Source organism: Arachis ipaensis, chromosome B4 (genome assembly GCF_059453495.1).
Source record: "Arachis ipaensis isolate K30076 ecotype BB chromosome B4, ASM5945349v1, whole genome shotgun sequence".
Lineage (NCBI taxonomy): Eukaryota > Viridiplantae > Streptophyta > Magnoliopsida > Fabales > Fabaceae > Arachis > Arachis ipaensis.
This window is the reverse complement of record NC_142439.1, coordinates 18,193,895-18,207,317: the sequence shown is the minus strand read 5'-3', so window position 1 is coordinate 18,207,317 and position 13,423 is coordinate 18,193,895. Positions and strand designations below refer to the sequence as shown.

At 29.8% G+C, this 13,423-nt stretch overlaps 2 protein-coding genes across 3 annotated transcripts; both read right to left on the bottom strand.

Moving 5' to 3' along the window:
• Nucleotides 1-240: 240 nt before the first annotated feature.
• On the bottom strand, nt 241-4,278 carry LOC107639037 (bidirectional sugar transporter SWEET17). Of its 2 annotated transcripts, XM_016342450.3 has the most exons (6): nt 4,170-4,278; nt 3,864-3,900; nt 3,566-3,776; nt 2,896-3,057; nt 952-1,071; nt 241-676 (listed from the first exon to the last, which is right to left on the bottom strand). In XM_016342450.3, exons 1-6 carry the CDS (start codon nt 4,201-4,203, stop codon nt 518-520), a joined length of 723 nt encoding a protein of 240 aa, XP_016197936.1. In that variant the 5' UTR covers nt 4,204-4,278; the 3' UTR covers nt 241-517. The 2 variants fall into 2 exon arrangements, with proteins under 2 accessions (XP_016197936.1, XP_016197937.1); XM_016342451.3 differs by lacking the exon at nt 952-1,071 and having other exon boundaries at nt 380-676.
• Nucleotides 4,279-5,960: 1,682 nt separating this feature from the next.
• Nucleotides 5,961-12,698, bottom strand: LOC107636178 (glyoxysomal fatty acid beta-oxidation multifunctional protein MFP-a). The gene is made up of 18 exons (XM_088485709.1): nt 12,500-12,698; nt 12,261-12,332; nt 11,562-11,627; nt 11,413-11,466; nt 11,251-11,318; nt 11,078-11,159; nt 10,647-10,702; nt 10,064-10,366; nt 9,895-9,981; nt 8,870-9,044; nt 8,650-8,771; nt 8,381-8,544; nt 8,035-8,289; nt 7,837-7,958; nt 7,583-7,704; nt 7,327-7,475; nt 7,051-7,189; nt 5,961-6,182 (listed from the first exon to the last, which is right to left on the bottom strand). The coding sequence occupies exons 1-18, from the start codon at nt 12,585-12,587 to the stop codon at nt 6,147-6,149; spliced, it is 2,160 nt and encodes a 719-aa protein (XP_088341835.1). The 5' UTR covers nt 12,588-12,698; the 3' UTR covers nt 5,961-6,146.
• Nucleotides 12,699-13,423: the final 725 nt, after the last annotated feature.

The window sequence follows — 13,423 nt, the reverse complement described above, 5'->3', positions numbered from 1 at the left end:
AGATTCCAAAATCCTAACACATCAGTTATTTGCCATAAAAAGACTGATGGGATTCGGAGGATTAAAATATTGCTACCCTAAGGCCTAAAGCAAGAACATTTATCTTTTTTTTTTTTTTTTTTTTTTTTGTAATCCTTTTGGTACCGAAGAATAAGAACATTTCCCTTAAACATGAGGAACACACTTTAAATACATTAGCAATTTTTTTTTTATTTTATGATTTGATCAGTCAATACTTATGAAGAGTAAAGTGTATGTAATATTACATAAAAGATTTCCAAACATGACATATATAAGTTGCATGCTATGACGACCATTGTGACTATATAGTTTTAACAATATTTTTAAAATATTACTAAAATTAAAGTAATTTTTTTATAAATATTCAAAAACATTTTTTAATTTAAAAATGAAATAAAAAATATTGCAAAAAATGTGGCCCACCATATCTCCATAGCAAAGAGACTTCACCATATAATGATGATGATCTGGACAAGCTAAGGAATTGAAGTAGGTTTTAGCTAAGTTGGGGATGAGAAATGAGATGCTCATTGTATTGAGATCCTTCTTCCAATCCCTGCTTTGAAGTGTGCTTAGAGGATGATTTTCCATTTCTATAGATACAATATAGTATCAACTGCATCGCTCCCAGTACAAATCCAGTTCCATTTGGCACCTTTTGTTATAAATAAAAATAGTAAATTGATTAGCATGAAATTAAATATCTAGCCATATAGATATATATATGTTGTAAGAAAAAGAATGTATGGTTGCGCCTTGTGTGTGTTAATTTGGTCCATTATTTTCACATGAAGATCATAGTGTGAATTGTTAGATAATTCAGTCAAATATATTCAATTAAATATCATAATTGAAGTATCATATTTTCACAATTGAAGTATCATCTTTAACTATTAGTCCAAATAAAAGGAAAGAAGAATGTAGACTTACCCCAAGAATAACATCGCGAACAAGAAAAGCGTAAAACAACCAAACGCCACCGTTTAGAAAGAAGAAAAACGAAAGAAAGAATGGCATATATTCTACACTCTTTGTCGCCACTACTGTTTTCTGAAAATGATGTTTTAATATAGCATCAGTAGTTCAGATCAGTTCATAAAAAAAGAGAGGATATCAACGAATGCTCAAATAAAAAAAAAAAAAAACAGATGAAGAAGCGTAATAACAAGCTAAATTAACAAAAGATTTAGCATGTAATATAGATAATGTTAGAGAGATAATAAAAAAGTATCCAAATTATGCATGTTAAATAAGACAAGTTTGATTTTTTTTTCTTTTTTAATTAAGTAATAATCTCTCATAGTTATTGATAAGTAATTAATAAAAAGAATCTCATGTATGCACTTAATTACTATCAATGAGAAGGAAAAAAAAAAAACTGTTAGATCATCCAGCATAGTTATTGTGGGAGAGGCAATAACCTTCAATTGCGAGATATTTTCTCCCACCATATTCACATAAAAAAATAGTTTTACAAAATAATCATTCTATATGAATATAAAAAATTAGTTATTGTATAAAAAGACATATTTTATATTATAACAAAAATTAATTATATCCTAGTATAATAGCTTTAATTATTTTTATTATATTAAATTTAATTATTTTAATAATTAATTAATTTGTTGAAAAATATATAAAATAATATATATAAATATATATTGACTGATTTTTAATATTCATAAAATAGTTTAAAAAAAGAAACATTACTCACATGCTGCTGTATGCAAAGAAATCTGAATGCAGGCTTTTAAGATTTTGTTTAATGTCTTTTTGTGACAAAATAAATGAGGTTGTTAAGCTTAGCATTAGATCCACAAAATATGAACATGTGTTAGAGTTACTGTGTTAGAGCTAGATATTTTGTTGAAGCATGAGATGGTGAGCGAAGCACGTCATTAGGAAACTAATTTGAATACTTGGTCCGTCCAAAATGTAATAATACTTGGGTGGCAAGCATCATGAAAATAATTGAAAGTGTAAGATCATAATATAATATCAGAATATTATTAGAGAAAATTAAGCAGTGTACAGCTTATATTTTCATATTCAAGCATGAACATGTATGGTAATGTCGTTTAGACAAATAAAATTTGAAAGTCATTCATATATACTAGGCTATTTGGAACTTCCGTTATAAAAATGACTATGTGCCAATAGTTTCCCTATAGCTAAAATGATTTTTAATTTTCTGGTAAAAAAAAATTATATTAATTAATTATTAACTAGGTGAAAAACACTAGTATTTTTTCTTCATAAGTATTTACTGTTGAGCACCATGACTAATATCGTTTTATGAAAATTGTATTTTCACACTAAAAATTAATTGCTAAATTAATTACCAAATCAATTATATTCATGTATAAATATATATTATTTAATTTATTTTTAATGTATATTTTATATTTTAGTATGTATTTTATTCAAGTAATTAAATTTGATGAATATTTTTTGTTTATACATAGCATGTAAATATTATGTGCACATGAATAATCAATCATAAAAATAGTCACTATATAATTATGTATTTACATATAACTATGTTAGGTTTACATCAAAATCAACTACAAAATAAATCACTAATATAAATTAAAATATATATTAAAATATAAAATATATATTAAAAATAATTAAATAATACATGTATTTATATTTTATATTTCAATACATGGCTGTATTTTTATACACGCACATACAATATGGATGATTTTTTAGTTGATGAGATAACTAGTGTCGGAAATTTAAAGTTTCTAACGTTTATTATTGCAACAATAATCAAACTATTGACATGGACTAATAAAGGAAAATAAGGAATTTGGAATTAGTGATATTTTAATTATAATATGAAGAAATGAATGTAAATATATGAGTTACCATGGCAGCAAGAGGTGAAGCATACATAAGAATGTTAAGGCCTGCACCCATAACACCAACTGCATTAGTACGAGCCTCTCCCTTCAATGCTATTTCGCTTGTTAATATTGCTGCTCCCAACACCCCAACATCCAATATCCCAGCCACAATCGCACTCTTTATCTGAAATATATTACACACATATCAAATCAAACTTTTAACTAAATTTCAAAAAATATTTTTATTATTCAATAATATTTTTTATTTTTATTTTTATTTTAAATTAAAAAATCTAATAAATATATATTATCATTTTGGATTAACACTTAGTCAGTAATAATTTACATTCACATTTATAAAAATTTATCCACAAAAATTATATAATTTACATTTATATTTATCAAATTTTACACATATAAATTAATATAATTTGTATTTATATTTATCAAAATTTATTTATTAATGACAATTTAATATTTATACTGACTAAATATTTATCAAAATTATTCAAAACTACATATCTCAAGAGTTGTACTTAAAAGATATTATTAAATACTAAAATTTCGTGACATTAATTTTAGCTATATTATTTAAGTGTTTTGAAAGTTTTATAACCAACCATCAATTATGCATAGATACATGATGATATATCTTACTAAAATTAGAAAAAAAAAAAAAAAAAAGAGTATACCTTGATTGTTTTTGGTGCATAGAGAAGGAATAGAAGAATGTAGATAATCTGGAGGAAGATGCCGAAGCCATTAACAGTGGCCACAAGGTACTCTCCTTCCTTTATGATTCCATAGTAAGTCCATAGAGAGGAGTTAAGCAATGTGCAAATATAAGGTATGCTTGAGAAATCTTCTGTTGATTTCTTCTTTATTATTCTCACAAATGTATCCCTGTATGCATGCTAATAATTCTTTACACACATTTAATTTGGAGGATGCAAAATAAGAAGAACTAGCTAGGTGAAGATAGAGCCTTACATAGGAGAAAGAAACATGAGGATTGAGATGATGTTCCCTGCAACAAACAAAGAAATAACCAATTATGGAAACAATCTAATTCTAATCTATACACTTAAACAAAGAAACAACCACTTATGAAAACAATCTAATCTATACACTTAGAAATAGTAAAGTATAAACAACCACTTATGGAAAACACAAAATCAAACATATTCACTTAAATAAAGAAACAACCACTTATGGAAACACTTCATCAAACCTCCTCCTCTCTCTCTCTCTCTACACACATTTTCTTTTACATTTATTCAACAATCAAGATTATACCTATGACCCCAACAAAGAAATTGAGTTCCGCCATGTTAATTTCTTCGGCGTAGTGAGTGGTGACTGGTGAGCAAGAGCTGCTTGAATTCGAGGGTATATATATATATATATATATATATAATTCACTAGCCATGTCATTACACCATTAACGAGAAATAGTATTTGAAGAATTGACTTCAGTTACAATATAGATACTAAATTAGGTTAATTAAAAATTAAGAAACTAAATTAAACATTATTTTGGGTTAATGAAAATTTAAAAATATTAAGTTGTACAAAAATTTGAGAAATTAAATTGAATTTTATTCGAATTTTGTGACTTATTTTTTTAAATATTATTAACCAAATTTTAGAGTAATATTCAATTATTAAATTTTATAATATTTTTTAAAATTTGGAGCAGAAAAATTCACAAAAGACATATTATATTCTTAATATTTAAATATATAATATGGTAAAAGGTATATTGTCAATACACACAAAATATATTATCCCATTCTTAAAATTTTAAAAAATATCATAAAATTTAATAAGTGAATATGACACTAAAATTAAGTGAAAATCTAAAAAAATATATGGAATTTTGTGAGTTTATTTTTGGGTTTCAGATATAAATATATGATCACGTGTTATTCTCTCCGGACAATGATTACTATGTTTAAACTTTAGAGTCTAGGGGTTAGGCATCGTTTTCAATATTTGCAGCCACAAAATGTAAAAGCCGAAGGACCTACGATTGTTGTTTCTTACATGTGATGTTGCCATAGCTGTCTCACCTGCCTCCAATTTTCTGGTAATGTATATTTTTTAATTAGCATAGTATTTTTTTTTTTTTTAAGTTGTAGTGATGAATGAATTAAACACTAATTTTTCTACAAAGGACAATAACTATATGTCATAATAAATTCAAACAATACATTTAATGTATTCTTTGAAAATGATAAAAAAAAGATTATTAGGAACTACAAATTATTAAAAATTAATTAAAATTCAAGAATTTTCATCCGTCCATTTCTCTTTTACTTTTCTATTTTTTTATTAAATAATAATGTTCTTAAAAAAACCTAATGTTGACAGATAAACACATTATCTCTCAAACTCTATCACAGCATGCCATATCATCCAAAAGTCTTTCTAATTAGATAAAAATAAAGATAAGATACACTTAATAATTTTCTAAACGATAAAAATAATGATACCGTTAATTTGAAACACATGGAGTAATATACGTGCAACTATGAAGGTAAACGTTCTTCAGAAATGAGAATAGATGTTCAGAATATAATGATAGAAATTTTTTAAATTTTTAATGTATTGAAAATATAAAAAAATTATCTTTTCAAAAACTTAATCAAATATTTCCTTTATTAGTGTTATTAAAATGTGCTTTTAAAAACCATGTTGCTAACATTATTTTTATTTTTTTTCATAATAATTACTTTTTCCAATGTTTTATTTTAAGAATTTGTTTGGATAAATTTTTAAGAAAATATTTTTTAAATTATTTTTTTTAAAAAATTATAGAAAAATAAAAATAATTTTATGTTTGAATATCTTATATAAAAAAATTTGTTATCTATTAATTATATTTAGATATAATAATATAAAAATATTTTTTTTTGTTTATTTATTATGTAAAAGGTATCTTTTTTTTAAAAAAAAAATTTACCAAATACGCTAAAAAAAATCTTTTTTCATTAAAAAATATTTTTTTTTTATCAACTTAATGATTAAAACTGTGAATGCAATTATTGAATTGTCATAAGCATCATAATATCTTAACACAAGAAGTTGATTGCAGCAACTAACTATATAGAAGGGTTGGTCTAAAGAAACAACATAATAATTTTACACAAGATATATCATTATGATATATATGTTCCTACAAACTAATATCACATTTCATTTGAGCATTCAATAATCCTACATAATTGAACAGAAACAATAATAACTGAACATGCATTGGTCTATTCAATCTTATAACCGTGACTTTCCTTGCTCCACTGAGTCACTCTGAAAATAAATAAATAAATAAATGAGAATGAACAATTTACTAATACCCCCTCCAAAAAATCAAAGATCATTGTTAAAGTACTATATAATTTGCCAAAAATTAAAGCTTCCAAGGGTTGTTAAAACCTATTGTGTTTTAGGTTCTTTTTGTTGTTTGTCACAGATTCACATACAAGGTTTCGGTTTAAGCAATTAAAACTTCAAAACAAATGGAAAAGATCCCTTTTTATATCAAAGAAATATGACAGAGAAGTGAATCTTTCTATATGGACCTACCTTTCAAGGATTTAGAGCCTCTAAAGTAAGCATTCATGAAGAGTGAGAAAATAAAGGGTTAACCTCCTTTGGATCATTAAGTAGGATCCATGAAAATGTAGATTAACCTACTATTTTTCTCAGTGTCACTTTAAAAGATCCAAACCCTTTTCGGAACACCTATCAAACATCGAGTCAGAATTCCAAACTACCAGAACAAGAAGATGGAAAAGTTGTTGGTTCAACAAATATATTGAACTTCAAAGGAAAAGTACTAAATAGATAGCACAATTGGTTAATCTTTTTAAGGTTCCAATACTTGCACAATGAGATTAAATTAAGGCAAATTAGATATTTCATATTACCATATATCTTAAGGATTTGGGCAACTTCAATAGTATAAGACATTAAAGCAGTGACCAAATGAACATAAGCATGATTTATGTTAGGATACTATAATGTTGTCTAAAATATAAACTATGTAGTTGACTCCACCAGGTGGAACAGGAACAGGAACGCCAGTCGCAAAATGATAATACGGTTGGGTAAGCAATCCTAGAAAGCATCCGAAGTACATAGATTAAACGAAAACAGTTGAGTATAGAATTCTCACCAGAGGGATCCCCTTGGCAGCTCTTGCAGCCAAGTAGGGACAAGGCTTGAAGAATTCTCCATACAATTTTGACCACTCCTCCAATCTTGTATAAATATATTTGGATCCAAGAGAGTCAGCCCAAAACATGATACCACCCCTGATTAAATTAACAGATCCACTATTCAGTACAGAAATGAAAAGCGCAAAATTGATTACTAAACATGCACCGTAAAAATGGAATGGTTCTTATTCATTATTTGGTGGAAGTGTATCAAAACAATTACTCAAACAAACCTGTAAGGTGGAAAACCCATGCCCATGACAGACGAAATATCAAGATCTGATGCTTTGACTGCGATACCTTCGTCAAGGACCCGGCAAGCCTCATTCACCACAGGAAAGAAGATCATCTCTATGATGTCTTTTTCAGGTAATTTTGCGAGCTTCACAGGACCAGATGCAAAAAATCAGTGTCCAATATACTTTACAATGAACATGACTAAAATTTCGGTTCAAACCAGTACATATTATTTAGGAAGGATGAAAATACCTTAGGATCAACAGTGACACCAGTAATGCTCCTAGACTTCTCAACATAATTTTTCAATTCCGGATCAGGTCTAGCCTTGCGCCTATCATCATACAAATAAAATCCTTTGCGAGTAGTTTCACCTGTTAGAAGAACATGCTAATCATTAAACAAAGATTTACAGTTGACTAAATGTATTCCAAGAAATATTGTTACAAAATTTCAATCGTTACAAGGAGATAATATTAGCACATATGAGATGATCTCTTCTATACCTGCTCGCTTATCCTCTATCATAAGTGGAAGAAGCATCGATTTATAAGTTCTCTCAGGAAAATTTTCAATAAATTGCATGGCAGTTGCAACCCCCACTCCAAAACCAACGAGGTCAACCAATCTGCATTAGTAAATGTCTGACAATTCAGACCCTTCAAATCATCATGGATATCACGAATTTATCCTAATGTTAATACCTGAAAGGCCCCATCGGCATTCCGAATTTGGTTATTGCCTTGTCAATTCGGTAAACATCTACACCATGATCAACAAGCAAGAAAGCTGCTTGAGTGTATGGGAAGAACATCCTATTAACAGCAAATCCAGTACAGTTTCCGACCACCACTGGAGTTTTTTTTATCTTCCTTCCAACATCTAGCAAATCAACTATTATTTGGGCAGATGTATGCTCGGTACGTACAATTTCCAGGAGAGGCATAATATGTGCTGGGCTGCAAACTCACACGTAATTTTTTATGTCGGAAATATACTACAGAAAAAGAGAAAAGAAAAAATAATAAGTGTTTTAAAGATTGATAATACCTGAAGAAATGGGCCCCAACAATCCGGTCTTGGGACTTGGTCCTGTTTCCGATCAGGTTTAAGTCAATTGTGGAAGTGTTGCTTGCAAGAATGCAATGAGGTGGACAAAACTTTTCAAGGTCAGCAAAGATCTGTTGCTTTAAGTCAACCTTCTCAATAACAGCCTGTCCAAACATCAAGTGGCAATAGTTTAAAGATTGTGCAGGTTACGGATAAAGCGCAATCATGACAGTCGATGAGAAAACATATATTGAGATGCCTCAAATTACCTCAATCACCAGATCCACATCTTTGAAGTTTTCATAGTCAAGGGTACCTTTGAGAAGAGACAAGGTTTTTTCAAATTTTGCCTGAGTCGTTTTCCCTTTCTTGACACGGCTTTGTAAATTTGCTGCATCAAGAAAAATGTTACATGAGAACACAACTGAGTTTGCAAAATCAAAGCTTAATATTAAGTAGAAACAAAAAATTACAAGAATTCCTTCTCACCTTTAACCCTATTAAGACCAGCATCCAAGAACTTCTGATTTACTTCTTTCAAGAGAACAGGATAGCCACTAAGAATTAAGGCTGTTGCTATTCCGGAGCCCATCAGTCCTCCACCAAGAATTGCAACCCTTTTCACTGCTCTTGGTTTTAACCCGCGATCGGTAACCCCGGGTACCTGTTCACACCAAAAGTATTGGTAATTCATCACACACACACACACACACATATAAATTGAGGTTCCAACCTTCTTAATTGACCATATAATATTAGGTCACTTTACTGAGAACATATAAATTCAACTGATCAAATTCAATATGTAGTGTGTATATATATATATGGTGGATTCTAGTATGCTTATGACTATGGTGGCTACAGTGACTATGCAAGTGTTGTTAAAATTAAAGTCACTTCTTTTTTTACATTTTGGTACCATTTTTTTTAGCAACACTTTTTAAAAGAAACACTTTTTGAAACACCATAGCCACCATAGCATAGGCATACTAGAATGACCCTATACATACACATTATAGTCAGAGATCGGGATTCACAACAATTTCAATCTCTTAATTGTAAACCACAAATTAAACAAGGAGCAACCTGTAAATATCAGAAAATAAATATTGATCAATAAACATCAAGCTTAAGAAAGGAAAGAATTAAATGAATTCCCAAAAAGCAGCCCAAGTTACAGAGTAACAATCACTTGAATGTATATGTGAAACTGCAGCCACGCCTTTTCTTGTGTGGCTTAGTTACTGTTGTATATGTCCTTCCTTTGGAACAGCCACAGGTAAAAATGAAAATAAAAAAATAAAAGGGTAAAAAGTATAAAAAAGAGAAACCAAATAGAATTCAATAGAACATTCACAACTGAACTTCAGTTCAGTGAAAGTGGGTTTAGATTGTATTATTAAACTGTATATATGAACATTTTCCTTTTCCCCATATAAACCCTATATAGCCTTGGGATCCCTACCCGAGTCAAAGGGAAAGGAGTAAAATTTAGACATAAAACTTCTAAATACCTTAGATGTTCCTCGTTGAGAGAAAAATACGTGAACCAAGCTCTTGCAAGTATCTGAAGTAACCAGCCCTTCAAAGACTTCAGCTTCCTGCCAAGATATGACAGTTTCATACACGTTTCTGCAACAATAATAGGAATGAGGAAAAGCGATAACGGAGACAGTTGACAACCTTATAGAGTCCTGCACGAGGACCAGAAACTATTCCTGTCTCAATCGCATCAATGCAAACCAAAGGGTGAGTCAGATTAGGTGCCCGCTTTCGTGCCTGATCTCTTGCAAACTTCAATATCTCTCTTGCTTCCCCAAGGGGTTCGATTTTGTCAGTCCTGTAAAGACTACAAAGCCATGGTCGTCGGCATTCCAAGATATCCAGAGCCCATTGCCGTGCAGTGTTCACTAACTGATCAGGTGATACTACAGCATCTACAAGCCCCAAACTACAAGCTTCCTCCCCCTTAACTGCCTTTGAGGTCTTCATTCAAGAAAACAAAATGTGGAAAATAATTAATCGACAACCACGTAAAAGTAGGTAGAAATTACATCTCTCTAGGAACAAGAATAATGCAATTCATTCAGGATGTAGAAATGAACCAAAAGATTGTTGACCATTGGAATTTAAATGTAGCACAGTGAACGTGGTTTCTCTGTGAACGCTAACCTTGAGTTTGGACATACAAATTTCAGTTCAGTTCTTCACCAAAGGAATGGCAAAGTTCAAACAAGAAAAGGAAGCAAAATAGAATATAGCATACCAGCATCATCTCAAGGGCCTTTGCCAGGCCAACAAGACGAGGTAGTCGTTGCGTCCCTACAAAGATTGATCAATTCCAGATAAATAATTATAATGCTACCTAAAATTTTGCACTCCATGGCAATTTCTTTATTAGGGTTATTGCTAGAACTCTCAAGACTATGCATCGTTATTCATGGCCTAACCTTTTCTTCAATTTTTGTTGACCATTAAAGACTTAATCAACATAGTAGTCTCTAAACTGATATCTTTTCCAAGTAAGTTCGATAACATAGATTAATTACTCATGAAGCATGCTAGTTAGCAGCCGTTTGTAATACGTACATGTCAAACAAAAAGATTCAATAAAGCATATAAATATATAATAGACAAAAACATTCATTTTGGTTAATAACATGAGCAATGTTCAACTGATAATGAAAGTATCAGTACCTCCAAACCCGGGAATTAACCCCAGCTGAAGTTCGGGCAAACCTAGTTGAGCAGTTGGGGTTGATAACCGAGTCGTGCATGCCTGTAAGAAGAAAAATGGGCAATTCATTTCTATGGGGTAAAAAAAGGAAAACAATGGCATTTTCTTATCATAAACCATAGGAAAAACATACCATTGCAAGCTCTAACCCCCCACCCAGGGCAAGACCATCAATGGCAGCAACTGTAGGTTTCTTTGCCGCTGAGAGGTGAAGTGAATAGATTGAAAGTAATTCAAATAAGAAGCTGATTAGCCAAAGAAAAAAGGAATTAAAATGAAATTAAGTTTTAGTTACCTTCCACAGTGTCAGTGATGATTTCAACTGATGGCAAACTCGGGTTTGAAATCTCTATGTACGGAGATAAACAAAAACATAATTACTAAAATAGAAATAACCACACAAGCACACGCACACAAACACATATATATTTCCCAATCAATTACCTTTTCCCGCTTGAATTCTACTAAAACCAGCAATATCAAAACCACCAGAAAATTTGCCCTTTGCACCTGATACAACAACAAAGATTTAACTATAAGCCATAGTTTAGGTCATTTTGGAAAGGAAAAACTATCTCTTGTTGAAGATAAAGACTTCCCAGAATGCTAGCTGCTTGATGTTTATATAGTTTAACATTAATCTAAATATTACAATCATACAAATGACTATAGTTTAGACAACATGGGGTGGAAAGCTTAACATGTATATAGGTTGTTGATGTTTATATAAATAAGATTTTGCTAAGCAATAAAAAGGATCAGAAATACTATAAACTTATAAAGGATTAATTGGATAAGACCTTGAAGCGTTGACTGCTATTTAAAATGTACTTCCTCTCCTTATACAAGTTATTCAACTTTGTTGATATCTTCAACCAAACCCAAACATTGACTAATTAATCTAGCTAGCCCCAACCCTAATCATTGAAGTTGTTGCGCCTAGTTACCTTCTACACCTAGAAAATAAACTCTAATAAATAACCTCCCTGTTACTGCTTTCTAGTTTCTACATCAAATCCTACAAAGCACAAACCTATATCATTAAATTACTTAAACAGAACAAATTGCAGTATTGTCAAGTCTCTACTATTTGACCAATCACCATGCTTAGAAAGAAGCTCAATTCAGAAAATCTTGCAATACCTGTAACAACAATTGCCTTGACATCATCTCTGTGTAAAGCCTGATCAAAATTCTCCTTTAAACTGCTCAACACTAGATATCCACACAACAGAGACGATCACTAATATAATAAAAAGAAAATAATAATAACAAAGTTTGAATCTTTAAGACATAAGGAAAAAAGGGTAATTGAGAATTTGAAAAAAAAAAATCGAAACCGAAGCTAGCAAACTGGAAAATGGAAAGGGAATAGGAAATACCATCAAAGGAGAGAGAATTAACAGGGGGATTGATGATGGTGATGATGCCAACCCCATCAGCTCCAACTTCCAAGGTTGTGTGACCCATTCTCTTAAGAATCTAAGAAAGCAAAACGCTGGTGGTGATATATATTGGTTTATTATACTGTATCTTGGTTTGGTTCTAATATGTAATTTTTTTTTTCTTCAGTAATGTATGTTATGTTATATTTTGACTTGGTTTGGAAAGGGAAAGCAGTAACTGTCGCTAAGAAAGAGTACGTTTGATTAGCAGGCTGTTTTTGCGAGTAAAAAATACACTAACTTTACTTATAATGTGATTTGGATTCCATGATTTTTTTTTAAATTCAATCTAATTTTAAGAAATTTGGATTAGATTAGAGTGCAGTTTTATAAATTAAAAAAAATAAATATACATAATAAATTTTAATATTAAATTTTAAATAACTAATAATAAAATAATAAATCTCAATAATATCTTAAAAAATCAATAATAACGTAACAATAAAATTAAAAGTATAAATTAGTTAAAATAAATAAATAAAAATTATTTTAAATATAAAATATTTATTAAATAATAATAATATATGAATAATATAAAAATATAATAATATTATAGTATATTGTGTGATTCAGATTGGATTGGATTGGTTTTGAAAAGTAGATCTGAAATTGGATCCGATCTCTACAGTTTCGATCTCTACAGTTTGTAAAATATAGAATCCAATCAAATTTAAATTAGTGCGATTTTAATTGATTTTCAATTTGAATTAGATCGGATGAGAATTTAATTTGTATCCGTTTGAATTTGATCACCCTTAGTTTTAAGTAAGTTTTATTTTTGTGTTTGACTATTTTTACTTTTTCTAAAAATAAACGTGATTTTATAATCTAATTTGTGTTCACCTAAAATTAAAATTTTAA

Bases quoted from the DNA above. Each gene is read 5' to 3' on its own strand.
- LOC107639037 (XM_016342450.3), bottom strand. From the start codon at position 4,203: ATGGCGGAACTCAATTTCTTTGTTGGGGTCATAG. The intron at 3,901-4,169 runs GTATAATCTTGA...TGTTTGTTGCAG, and splicing joins TTTCTTTGTTGGGGTCATAG to GGAACATCATCTCAATCCTC. The intron at 677-951 runs GTAAGTCTACAT...TTATAACAAAAG, and splicing joins TTCGCGATGTTATTCTTGGG to GTGCCAAATGGAACTGGATT.
- LOC107636178 (XM_088485709.1), bottom strand. From the start codon at position 12,587: ATGGGTCACACAACCTTGGAAGTTGGAGCTGATGGGGTTGGCATCATC. The intron at 10,367-10,646 runs GTATGCTATATT...TCTTGAATGAAG, and splicing joins AGGCCCTTGAGATGATGCTG to ACCTCAAAGGCAGTTAAGGG. The intron at 7,959-8,034 runs GTATTAACATTA...TTACTAATGCAG, and splicing joins ATGCCGATGGGGCCTTTCAG to ATTGGTTGACCTCGTTGGTT.